This window comes from Podarcis raffonei, chromosome 3, assembly GCF_027172205.1.
Source record: "Podarcis raffonei isolate rPodRaf1 chromosome 3, rPodRaf1.pri, whole genome shotgun sequence".
NCBI lineage: Eukaryota > Metazoa > Chordata > Lepidosauria > Squamata > Lacertidae > Podarcis > Podarcis raffonei.
Window position 1 is genome coordinate 65,838,218 of NC_070604.1, and position 13,247 is coordinate 65,851,464.

At 41.4% G+C, this 13,247-nt stretch overlaps 1 protein-coding gene and 1 long non-coding RNA gene across 9 annotated transcripts in view; one reads left to right on the forward strand and one right to left on the reverse strand.

Moving 5' to 3' along the window:
* The window catches only part of UTRN (utrophin), a 316,563-nt gene that overhangs the window by 291,498 nt on the left and 11,818 nt on the right, over positions 1–13,247 (forward strand). For 7 of the 8 annotated variants that reach the window (XM_053382087.1, XM_053382090.1, XM_053382088.1 and 4 more), the window contains 5 exons: positions 184–249; positions 1,428–1,493; positions 7,290–7,448; positions 8,492–8,735; positions 10,169–10,277. In XM_053382087.1, coding sequence (XP_053238062.1) covers positions 184–249; positions 1,428–1,493; positions 7,290–7,448; positions 8,492–8,735; positions 10,169–10,277 — 644 coding nt within the window. The remainder of the gene's footprint in view (positions 1–183; positions 250–1,427; positions 1,494–7,289; positions 7,449–8,491; positions 8,736–10,168; positions 10,278–13,247) is intronic. The other variant, XM_053382092.1, reaches the window with a different exon arrangement.
* Positions 1–13,247, reverse strand: part of LOC128410619 (uncharacterized) — a 65,794-nt gene that overhangs the window by 14,333 nt on the left and 38,214 nt on the right. The window lies entirely within an intron of this gene.

Consider the following 13,247-nt stretch of genomic DNA (forward strand, 5'->3'; position numbering starts at 1 on the left):
ATAGGCACTGGAGAAATTCAGATTGTAACCAAGTAAATGAATGTTGTGCAGTTAGTAATATATTTGCATGAACTCCCCAGCTAATGAATACTCGTATGAACAACATTATGTTTGCCTAAACTTTTTTTTTTTTTTTTTACAATTTGGTCTTCATTTATTTTCCTTTACTCTTTGGTTTGACAGTCCCTCCCAGTCTCCCCAACTATTTCATGACGACACACACTCCAGGATAGAGCAGTATGCCAATAGGTAAGCACAGGGAAAAGTACGTTTTATTTACATTGCAGAACATGATGTGGACAAAATAGAATATGCTTTTAAAAGTCTGTTGTACAAACCTATACATAAAATTGTATAGGAAATCACTGAAAGTTAAAGTAAGGTGATAAAGTTTAATATTTAATTAAATTGGCACATCTGGAGAGCTGCTATAGGATGCTATTGGGCCCCCTGGAGAGAGCTGCTATAGGATGGCCAATATTGTAGACTGGCTATAGAATTTTTTAAGCACTTCTTTTACTTGAATGGTTCCATGAAGTGGCACACAAAAAAACAATAGTAAAACAGATTAAAACATTTAAAATAAGAAAAACTGAGAACTCCAACAGAAATATTATGAATCACAGATTCATTACTCAATTGATCCCAAGTACCGCATGAAAGAAAACTGTTTTCACTTGACTTCTTAAAACTAATAAAGAAGGCAAGATTTGTTAAGGTTGAGTTCCATATCTTTGGTGCCACAAATGAGAAGGCCCTGTTCTTCATCACCAGCATCTGCATCTGTGATGCAGGAAGCAAACAGAACAGGGTCTCCATATGTTGCAAGTTTTCCAATAGGTTCCATGCAGGTGGTAGTGCTCCAGTCTTTGCTTCAATTTGTCCATTTTCAATATAATTCTATATGTTTTTCACAAATATATTTAACACCCTCCAATAGGGCTTATTTTCATGTTGCCTTGATTCAGTGAAATACACATAGTACAATGGCTTTGTCATTGATTTCAAAAGCATCCTCCTACAGCCTGGCCTAAATGATATGAGTAAGACAAATTGTTTGTAGATTTCACTTAGAAGGTCAACCGAACCTGGCTTGCGATTAAGCTATCTCCTCCTCCATCCACTGAAAGGCACAAACGTTTTGATAGAAAAGATAGAAGTGATGAAAGAAGATGACTCTTGATGAAGAAGCAACAAAAATTGAAGTAGTGATCTAATAGCAGTTTATACAGAAAGGATGACATGATGGGGTATAGATTTTAAGCATGAAAACATTCAGTGGAATCAATTAAGAATTGGTGTGTCATCCTCACATTCAGTTCCATTGATTGTCTGACACAATAACTGACATACCTAAAGTAGTCTCAAAGCAGAATGAAGTGTGGTTTTATTTGGGGTTTTTTGCCTGAGTTCTTGTTCTCTTTTAGACTGGCCCAGATGGAACGGACCAATGGTTCTCTGTTCACAGATGGTAGCTCCACCACAGGAAGTGTGTAAGTAAATTAAACAAGTATAATTGCTAAAAAAGGTCAACTCCTTTGCTTATAAATTCTTCAGCAATTACAGTGGAATTTAGCTTCCAGCAAGTAACAATTAGAACTTCTCCGTGATCTGCGTTAATGTCACACTGCCATAATAGTATAATAGTATAAACTGATACTACCAAGCTGGTAGCATAAACTTGCAGTGTTCAATAAGCCAAAGAGAATAATTTAGTATAGAGGAGAGGTTTATTTTTGTGTGTGAGGCAGTATGTATTTCCTCACAAAAGCATACTGTAGTTTAGAAGAAAGGTTTTTACCAACAGTTCTCATAGCTAATTTTTGAGCAAAACCCATTTTTGTTTTATATTTTCTTCCAGTCTGCATACTTATGGGGTGCATGGGGAGACGAAAGGAAGAAGCTGTTTGGAGAAGTTCTACCAATGAGCTACTTTGTTAGCTATGGCACAATGTTTGCTGTATTTCACTCTAGGATAAAGATTCCAGTATGTCATTGTGGTCTGCTTGTACATTACTAGTCAGATTGTCCAGAGCTTTGGGCTGGGTTGTCACCAATATGCTGATGACACTCAGCTCTATCTGCTGATGGATGGCCACAGTGACTCGGCCCTGGACACACTGACCAGATGCTTGGAAGCTGTGGCTGGATGGTTTCGTGGGAGCCGATTAAAATTAAATCCTTCGAAGACAGAGGTCCTCTGGCTGGGTCGGGATGGCATGGGGCTGAGGGACCAGCTCCCTTCTCTTGCGGGGGGCCCAGTTAGTGCCAGTGCCTTCTGTTAAGAGTTTGGGTGTAATCCTTGACGCCTCCCTTTCCATGGAGGTGCAGGTTACAGCAACAGCCAAGGCGACATTTTTTCATCTTCGACGCATTAAGCAGTTGGTCCCTTACCTTTCCTGCCCCAATCTGGCCATAGTGATCCTTGCGACGGTCACCTCCAGGCTTGACTACTGTAATTCGCTCTACGCGGGGCTGCCCTTGAAACTGTCCCAGAAACTCCAGCGGGTGCAGAATGCTGCAGTGAGGCTCCTCACGGGGTCCCTGCCATGGGAGCATATTCACCCAGTGCTTTACCAGTTGCACTGGCTCCCGGTGGAGTACAGGGTCAGGTTCAAGGTGCTCGTTTTGACCTTTAAAGCCCTTTGTGGCTTAGGGCCCTCGTATTTACAGGCCCACCTCTCCTGGTATGCCCCGCAGAGGACCTTAAGGTCCATGAATAACCAGTTTAGAGGTCCCAGACCCTAAGGAAGTCAAACTATCCTCCACCAGAGACAGAGCCTTTTTAGTGATGGCTCCGACCTGGTGGAATGCTCTGTCCCATGAGACTAGGGCCCCTCCTTCTGTCGGGCCTGTAAGACAGAGCTATTCTGCCTGGCCTTTAATTTGAATTCAGCCTGATCTTTTATTTCCCTTCTCTTCCCTCCCCCTCCCGTTTTATGAAGATTACCCACTCTGAGACCCCACAGCTAATTCTCCCCTGGCCTTCTCGCTGGCCCAAGTAGGACTAATTCAGCCAGCTTGGGTGGCCCTGCACGGCATAGCTCATAGCTTCTCTGAGTTATTCAAGCCCCTTCGCCACAGCAAGGCAGTGATCCATGAAGGGGTTATTGGTGACTATCTAATGTTTATTGGATGGATTTCCCCCAAATTGATTTTTGAACTTTAAATTTTATTGTTACTCATGCTTTTATACTGTATTTTATGCTGCTTTTATGTTATATTACAATTAAGTGTTTTAAATTTGTTGTTAGCCACCCTGAGCCCAGTTTTCTGAACCAGGAAGGGTGGGGTGTGTGTATATGTGTGTGTGTGTGTGTGTGTGTAGAAGAGGGCACATGGTGGCGTAATATAGATTTTCATTGGCACTTGCAAATGAGATTACTCATTTACAGATGCATCTTTTAAGAAGTGGCAGTGAAAAATAGCTTCCATTGCATTTTACATCACCCCTCTCTGTGGTCTCAGTATTAAGCAAAACACTCTAGTTTCTGATGACCTTCCTCCACAATGGAGGACTGTGCTGGTTGCCTTAAGTGAACTTAAAGTTTTTGGGCAAGTAATAACTATTTGTGTGAGCCACACTAATTTTGATCTATAGTTGCTGTCTCCCTTTCTTCTCTGGAGCTGGATTTCCAGTATCATTATGACTCGGTGTCAGAGGGTTTTCTGCAGGCTTCTTGTCGTTTCTTCTAGCATGGGTTGTCAGCATGGAAGAATTCAACTGGGGTCACTGTGCAGCTGATAGATCTGTCTTAAACTGTGGGCAGGTGAGCTGTTCAGGCTGGCACAATACTCCGCCTTTCAATCCAGTCAGTTAGAAAAGCAGATTTTTTGGGGGGGGGGGTGGCATCTGTAACAAGGCTATATCTCTTCCATAAATAGATGGTGCTTCTTTGTCAGGTGTTACTTCGGTGAAGTACAGTGTTATCAGTTGCAGAGCATGCTGCTTATAATAGACAAATCAATACGCCCACTCTTTGTCCTCTGCAAAACATCTGAGATTGAAACAGCAGAACGTGGGGGGTAGACGCACTCTGGACTATGGGACTTAATGTGGTGTGTAGTGGCATAGCTTACTTATCTCAATCCTTTCCCTGTCACTGAGGCTGGTGTCAGAATAATTAAGGGCTTGACCTAAGTTCATATTTGAACACTTTGTACTTTAGAGATTTGCAGTGACTCTGAAGTCATGGAATATATTTCTGCATGTGTGCTCAGGTCCCGACTTGAAAAACAATCTTGGTTTTTTAAATAATAATAAAACAGAAGTAAGGGGGGGAGTATGTTTTAACAGCCACTTTATATCTGAAATTGAAATTTGAACTCTGCTATGTTGTAATGAAGGTAATGATTTCTGATATCGGCTTAAAAACAAACAAATTAAAATAACCATTAAGGCCCGATCCTATGTATTCCCCTGAATTTCCTATTAGCATATTGTGATAGCATTGAGGTGCCTCCAGCTCCTCATGTTTTTGATCATGACTGCTCAAAAGCAATAGTTGTACTCTATAATTTAAAGAGATTTAGAATATATTTATTTTTAGCAAACATGATGACTGTAATCAGATTCTTCAATTTTGTTCAAAATTATTTTCCTTCACTTCTGATTCACCTGGCAGCTGAGCATTACATATTTCAAGAGGGATAATTCTTATTCTGCATAACTTTAGAGTGCTGTAAAAGCCGAAAATTACATTGAAGCTTCCACAGCAGTGAAATTTCAGCCGAGGACAATCGCAGTATTGCAGTTAGATTTGTGTAAGCTAACTAAAGGAAGATAACAGCAAAGCTGCATGTTTTGAACTAACATGGAAACCTCTGAATTAAAAGGAAATGAATAATGGATATAGCTCACATTTTAATAAAATCGCACAATAAATTAGTTCTCGCAGAATAACCTTTTAATGTAATGTAGCTATGTACATTTATTTTCCATTGAAAATGAGCTTTTTTCACACAAAACCCCCCTCAAAAATGCATTGTGATATACGATATTTTCCATGCACCACCTTTTAGTTAACAGCAATGTAGAATTTGTCTGCAAAACATAATGGAATAATATATCCTGGGGCTTCCATTAAGGCATCTACATACAAAAAATATTAAAATAAGTTTGTTATACCCCACACCTGCTGGCTTCCACCAGGCCCATTGTGGGGAAGTTTCCCCAACCTCCACATAAGAAAGTGGCTTGGTGAGGGACAATATTTTTGACTCAATGACCCACAGGTGGGTGAGGCCTGATGTCCCAATGATGATGGGCCTCTTTGAAGGTGTGCACTCAGCATGCCTTCAGAGAGGCTGGCTCCAGGATCACAAAGGGGCTTGTATTGCATCCCTTCCTCCTAAGTTTCTTCCTCCATTTTAGCAGCACAGGCAGCCCCTCGTTTACGCGGGGATACGTTCCAAGGCACCGCATGCCTTGGTGAAATCACATATAATTGAAACCCATTGAAAAAGCCTGCAAACACCCTGCCCTGTTCCTATTACGCCCTTTTAGTGACATCTTTATGACACTTGATGTGTGTATACAGAGTCATGCACATATTGAACATGTGTAGTTTCAATACAAAGCACTTTGTGATACTGAAGCAAGGCACAGTCCTGCCGCCCATCAGGTGCTGGGTAGAGAGAGGGTGCCTTGCTCCAGCAAAGGAACCACACTTTAATCTCTCATGTTTTCCTTTGAAGCTACTCCTATACCATCCTCATACCTGACAGAAGAATGACTTCAGGTTTGCGAGAGGTGGTTGCGGTATGCCAGAAATGGTCTGGAACTCCATCACCCATTTTATTTCAAGGTTACCTCTCCAACTGTCACAGAATTTGCTTAATTTCTTTACAATGTATTTTTAAGTAATGGGGGGTTGGTAGCTTCCAAATTTCATCCTAATCTCTCATCCTAATCTCTATGACTAGCAATCTGTTACTCACTTACTTAAGTCATCTGAAGCCATCTGATCCTTAGGAAGCTTTATGAAAATGCATACTGTCATCTAGACTTTGTGGTTTGAGCTGTGTGGAGAAAGCATCTCATGTGCACATTATCTTGGTCTGTGTGGAGCCAGGGTGTTGCACTTGATAACCTTTAGGCCCTTCCAACTATTTTTGGCATGTCTGATTTAAAATATTATCTTACCTGTGATAGTCTTATCTTACCTGGAATTCTTGTTCCTCTTCTCTTCATCAGCCTGTTTTTTTTTTTTTTGAAAGTGCAATCTAAAAATGTCTGCTCTCTCCGCTTTTATACAGGGAACATATTTTTCCTGTTTTTGCTCATTATCTAACTTTTCAAGAGTTATAATGAAAGTTGTTATGCAGAGTGCAACACATTTAGCTGGGAAAACAGATGTCCAAAGCACAAAATGTTGGGAGAGCTGTTGCTGGTTTTCAAAAGATGCATCTGCTTCTGTTTCTCTTGCAAATAAATACATTCCTTTTCAGGGTCAGAACAACTCCAGATTCTTGCTAAATAATAATGCAACCCCAACCTTTTGGAAACTCTGATATGTATACAGTGCAATGAGGTCATGCATACATATAGCTTTTTGTTGTCATCCTGTATGTACGTGTCCTGCTAAAATATGAGTTTGGTGTACGTGTAAGGGCCAGTTCACACTTTGCTCTGGCATGGTAATCTCCTTGTCCCGCAATGGGACTAGGAAGTAGGCTTTGAGTTCATTTGTGCCATTTCACCCTGAGAATATACTTGTATCTGTCTGCTGAAAAAGGGGTGGATTATTCAAATCTGTGAGGTCCCCACCTATCCCTCATGACCTCCTAGATGTGACAATGTGTGTGTATGTGAACAGTGCTATTTTTCTCAAGAAAGAGGCGCCTAAACTAACCACGAACACCTTCCTTGTTCTCTTGTAATGGCAATGGTGCCCACCTGAGAGGTGCCGGAACTGAGTTCCAGCTGTATGTGAACCTCTACATCACTTTAACCCTCCCTGCTTTGTTGGGTATACAGGTGTGAACTAAACCTAACTGTGCATAAGAACATAGCCTTAGAAAGCAGAAGACAATCTTTATAATGGTTTCAAGCAGCATTTAATAAGACAGATACTGAAATCAGAGTTTGTCTTCCTTTAAACCAATCCATCACTGCAGTTTTGCATCTTACAAGCGGTCTTACAAGATTTGCAGCTATCCCATAAGATATTGAATTTGTAAATGCACCATGGCTTCACTCTTGATGCTTTCTGTAAAGAATTTATAGCAATTCTTATTTATGCCTTAGTCATGTAAAATATATTTATGCAAGGTTTCTTTTTCCCTAGGGAAGACGAGCATGCCCTTATCCAGCAGTACTGCCAGACTCTGGGAGGGGAGTCACCAGTGAGTCAGCCCCAGAGCCCAGCACAGATCTTGAAATCGGTGGAGAAGGAAGAACGAGGAGAGCTTGAGCGCATCATTGCTGACCTTGAGGAGGAACAAAGGTGCTGTGATCTTCCCTTGTGCATTATTAACATATCTTGATATATGTGCTCATATATTTCAGGCTTGGTTGTGAAAAGGGCACTAGCACTAGAGATTACTTAAAAAAAAAATTACAAGTAGAACACATGCACCATCTGCCCATGAAACAGGAGGAACAGAGGAACCAAATCATCCTCCAATAATTTAATGGTGGGAATTGCCTTTTTCCTTTATTTGCCACTACTATCCCCTCTCTTCTTCTACTCTCTTTCCTTATTCACCCCATAAATCAACTCTCCAATATAAATCATTGTTCAACCCAGTCCTGATGCCTGGAACCCTCCACTGGTTAGCTTGGGCCTCCCCTCTCCTCGTTTAAATTCAAGGCAGTTATTTAATCATTCTATTTTCTTCTTTAAACTTGATTTGAAGTGAGCCAAAGCCATACTGTTCCTCTTAAGAATGCAGTTCATAACTCAGTGGTAGAGTGCATGTTTTGCATGCCAAAGGGTTCAGTCCCTGGCTTCCCCAAAAACTGGATGTTGAGTCACACCACACATGTTCACCACTTGGTTTAAGCATCAAGAGGTGACTTGTATGGCATCAACCCAGATAGAATTTTCTTCATCATCCATACAAAAAGAGTGCTTTGCAGTGAAAGCAGCTAATGCATTTGCAGTGTGGCATCTGGTGTAGACTAATCAGGTGGCGAGAAATCAAGAGCGGAGGTAGGTTTGACAGTGAAGACTTAGCCTTCCCCAACCTGGTGCCTTCCAGATGTTTTGGAAACCAGGTTGAGAAAGCCTGCTTTAAACTGTACTTCCACATCTGGCCAAAAAAAACATTCAGTGTATCTAGTGACACCCATTAGTCTATTGATGTGTTTCCAATGTGCCATGCCTAAGCAGTCTATTGTAACTTGGCAGCTGCTACATAAGTTCCATAACTGTAGAATAATGATGGCAGACATGTTCTTTTAATGGAAGATGTTTCCAGTGCATTTGTTCTGTGTCTAGGCTGCCATGAAATCTGCTGGTTATTATTCTTTTAAAACTGGGTTTAGGATGCTGCAAATCGAATATGAGCAACTAAAGGAACAGCATCTTCGGAGAGGAATTAGTGCACCTAGCTCACCGCCAGACTCGGCTGTTTCACCACAGCACACATCTGAAGACGCTGAGCTCATTGCAGAGGCCAAACTTTTAAGGCAACACAAAGGCCGACTGGAGGCCAGAATGCAGATTTTGGAAGATCACAACAAGCAGCTGGAATCTCAACTTCACCGACTACGGCAGTTGCTTGAGCAGGTACAGTAGTCAGATTTGCTCTGCCTTGGCAACAAAGGTTATTTAGGGACACTGTGTCCTTCCAAACTAGATTCCTTCTGAATTCATTTCATTCCAATGTAAATTTCAGGCATGCTGTGTCATACAAGGCTAAGTGTCTGTCTACAGCTTCAAGATGCCCCTCTTTTCAAGTTTTTATAAGACATATGCTGAAATTAAAGCCATGTTGTTCACAAATGCCTAGCTACAAATGTTTCCAAATGCTATTCCCATAGCCACAGCCAGGAAAATGGAAAGACACATTTGAAGGGAATATTTTAAGGTTTTTAATGCTGAAATGACTGTACTTAAAAGCCAGTGTTGCATAGTTATAGAGGCACCTAGAAATTACAAACCTTCTAAAATCATTCTTAAAAATAGTGCCACTTGTTTTGATGGTTTTCACAACAGATTATTCAAATTATTTAGCTTATACACTCAACCAAGCTTTCATTCCGCTTTTTCTTAGCTTGTTTGAGAAGTTCTGGAAATTTTCAGTGTTTGTGTGTGTGTAGAGAGAGAGAGAGAATGAATTTAAAATCTAGCTCAATTATATTTCTCTTAATTCGACAGCTTCAGAGATTTCTTCTTAAAAGACAGAAATATGATTATGTAATGTTGTTATTAGTTTGAAAATGGGCTATGCGTTGACAGCTAGTTTGTTACCTTGTGGCGTGAGCTGTTTGTTTGTTTGTTCTTCCGATATATCATTTGCCCACCAGCCGCTCACTCTTCTTTAAAGTCGGCTTTATTATAGTGATATGTTGACTGAATCGTGTTGATTAGAGTAATAACCTGTCAAGGTGGATGCATTATCTCAAAGCTTGTGGGAAGGAAAACTTATTGAGCCCGGTGAATACAGCGTAGTAGCGTGGAACACTGGAGCATGTCGTTAGGAAGAAAATGTTGCACGTCTTTACACTGGAACTTGCAGGTTGCCATTGGGAGGTGTGCTGGCTATTTTTATTTTAGTAAGCCCCAAGGATTGGTGCTCCTTGTGAAATGCTGTCATTTTTGTCCGTAAGATTGATTACAATGTCACACTCGGAGGTGAAGCAGAGCTGGCATGTGGCACCTTGACAAAAGACATGTTAATTAAAAAGAAGAGGAAATAATGAAATAATTCAGCCCATTTATTCAGGCTTCTTTAGTTTCTTCCAGATACACCAAAGACTTATTTAAGTAATCTGTGTGGCGATTCTAAAGCAAATCAAAGCAATACTTTAGTTGCACAGATTCCTTACCAAACTCTGTAACCCATGCTTTTATTCATTTAATCTTATTAAATTTGTATCAGCATCATCTCCAACCTGGATATCAAAACCTTACCAATCGATTATATCATATGATATAAAGTATGCTTTGCTATTCTGAAGTGGACTTCTGGACTCAAATTATTTTAAAATCTAATTTAGCCTGAAACAGATTCCAGAGTTAATGGAGGCTCTTCCTGCACTTCACCTCAGCATTCGGGCCTCAGCTATTCACCTGATGAGGAAGCCACTTCACAGTTTAATCAGACAGGTAAGTCGCCTGGTCACTGCAGAGATCTATTTGTCATGATTTGTCATGATTTGGTTTCCAGATACTTTATAGTATTAAATCAAAGAGCTGACACCTTGCAAAATGCATGACGTGAGGGTTGAAGTGTGTGTGTTTTTCTAGCTCTTTGCTTATACAATTTCAACTCTGTCCACTATAATAATTTTAAGTACATATTTATCCAGAACTAAAGCATTAACCGAGAGAGCATGCACACAGACTTCCTTAGCTGCCTTGACTACTTCCTTCTAGAACTGGAAAATTGGAATATAAATTCCCTATTAATAAATATTAAAAAAAACTGCTTATTATGGAAATTTGGCACTTCTCTAGAGCAGGTATTGGATTTGTTCTGAAGGACGTAATTAATATATGTAGTCTTTCATCATCTTTCCTGCTTGTATCAAGGCAGCAGAACTTTTAGCTGAAAGATTCATAACACTTTAAATGAACCAGTGTATGGAAATTTAATTATTCATTTATCAGTGTTAGCCTGCCACATGGCTGCATAGAGCCCCTCAGGACAGCTTAACAAAGTTTAATACAAAACAATAAAATGTACCTCATAAAACAAGTAGGTGAAATGATCTAAAACCAGCAATAAAGTGGCCACATTTGTATGTAACAATAAGCCAAGAACCTTGGCTTAATAAACCGTACTGTGCACATACTGGTACAAGGGGCCTGATCACTCCTCCCTCTGTACCATCAGGCCTTCAACCAAAGTTTGTTGTTATTTAGAAATGGCTTGTTGGGAGGAACAAAGCACAAAGCCTGTCCCCTTTCTGATGTTGTTTAATCACTTACACAGAAAGAGAATGAAAGGAGTGATCAGGCTGCATGCACCAGCACACAACTGTTAACAGCTTATTACATGCAAACATGGCCAATACATTGTTGCTCAATTTTCAGCAACAGCCAAATCGCTTAATAATAAAACTCAGTCCAGATGTTTGTCAAAGTAAAACAATGTTGTACATTATTACTGGAAAAGTTTGGTTCTGTTGTAGTGGGAATCACTACAAAATACATTTAGGTCTTTCATTCTTTCTTTGATCTTTCTATTCTATACACAATATTGGTATTTAAAAAGTATATGGTACCTTTGAGGTGATATAGTTTAATTCTGGTTCCTCTCTCCACAGTGGCGGAGCTTCATGCTCCGGCACCAGGGGTGGACAGCAAGCGAGGGCATGGCTGGTGTGCGTCCTGGGGGCTGGGTGCGCTGCCCAAAGGGGTGGGGCACACGTTCTGGTGGCGAGGCATGCCGCCTGCAGGGGGCAGCTGTGATGGAACATCACCGGAATCGCGCTGCCTGGGAAGGTGTGCTCCCCCCACTCCCTTCTTCCTCCGCCAGTGCCTCTCTATCCTGGTTTTGGGATCAAGGGAAATTAACTTGCAACTCTGAGCCACTGCAGAGGGCAAATTGAGGGAGAGAGTGTTCTCCTCTTCAGCCCAGAAGCCATTATGGGGGCTTGTGCTAGACACAGAAGAATAAGGTGCAGGTACCATTCTCTTCAGAAAGGCAAGTTCCTAGGCCCAGTTATCTGTAGCCTTCTACCAAAACTTTCACCTGTGGTTTTTTCCTGGCCATTCACCATCAATTAATGGGAACAATAAAATTTGAAAATTATCAAGATGAAAGGAAATGTTGTTGAAATTCTCACAAATTGGGTAGCAGGGTTTTTGATGCAGTTACCTTGTTTCTGAGGCAGCTAAATGGGTGGTTGTGAATGTCCTTTCTTCTCATTCTACAAATCGCCTGCAGCCTCCCCAGCTTCCCATGTTTCACTTAAAGCACAGGTGAAGACAACATGAGGTAATTTCCCATGGGGCTTTTTCAGAACAAGAAGTGTTCGCTGCCAGGGAAATTATCCAGAGTGCTGGATAAATGCTTACTTGGAAGAAAACCCATCACCACCCTTAGCCACCCACCTTGCAAAAATAAGGCTAGCTCAAAAGCCACAAAAATTTTCCCAAAATGGAAACCTGTTTGGCAGGGGAAGCAAATATTAGATAAAAAGGAGAACAGGTTTTGGAACAGTATTAATGAACTAGATCCTAGCACTCTCTGCTGCCAGCAATATCCCTTATTGGCATGAGGAAAATACACATCCTCAGATATCCTGACCTCTACTCCTCTCCCCCAACCATGGGAAGTCTGCACTGGGAGAGTGTCACGGTCCAGGTTACAGGCAGTCGGAGTTCCGGCTTGGTACGTCTGGACCGGGGTAGAGGTCGGGAAGCAGGAATCAGCAGTTCAGGATCAGCAGTCCAGGGGTCAGGAAGCCAAGAGTCCATGAATCAGGAAACCAGGAGTCAGGAAGCCGAAGCACAGCTAGGTGGGTGGCATGTTGCTGTGGCAAAGGGCAGGAGGGAAATGCTGGTCTTATATTCCACCAGGTGCTACAAGTCTTCTGTCAAGCCTCACCTGTGCGGCCGCGCCTTGCCCTTTCAGGCCAAACTCAGGAAGGCCCCAGTCCTGGGAGGCCCTACCAGTCACAGGGCCTGGCTCCTGCATGCACTCCTGACAGAGAGGCCCTCTCCTACCTTCCACATAGCAATACTTAGTGACCTTTTGGGCACTGAGGCTGCCTAAATGACTTTGGAATATACTGCCATCGAGCACCCTTTTTAGTGCTTAATAATATAAACCTTAATAGCAATTTTTTACATCTAGTTGCTTCTGCGCAATTCAACCTGGTTTATCTCATGCACAGTGGCTAAGCTTTATAATGCAGAAATGAGTTCAGCTATAAATGTATAATTTGGTATCTATGCCTCTCTTGCCTGGCCATTATCAATGAGCAATTCTTGCATATCAAATGAGAGAGATTTCAAACAGGGGATTTCTTCTTCTTTCTCTAAATACATTAAGGTGGGAAGGATGGGTGGAAATGGCTTTCGGGCTCTTAAATGCTGCTTCTCTATTACTAAACTGATTGCACCTTT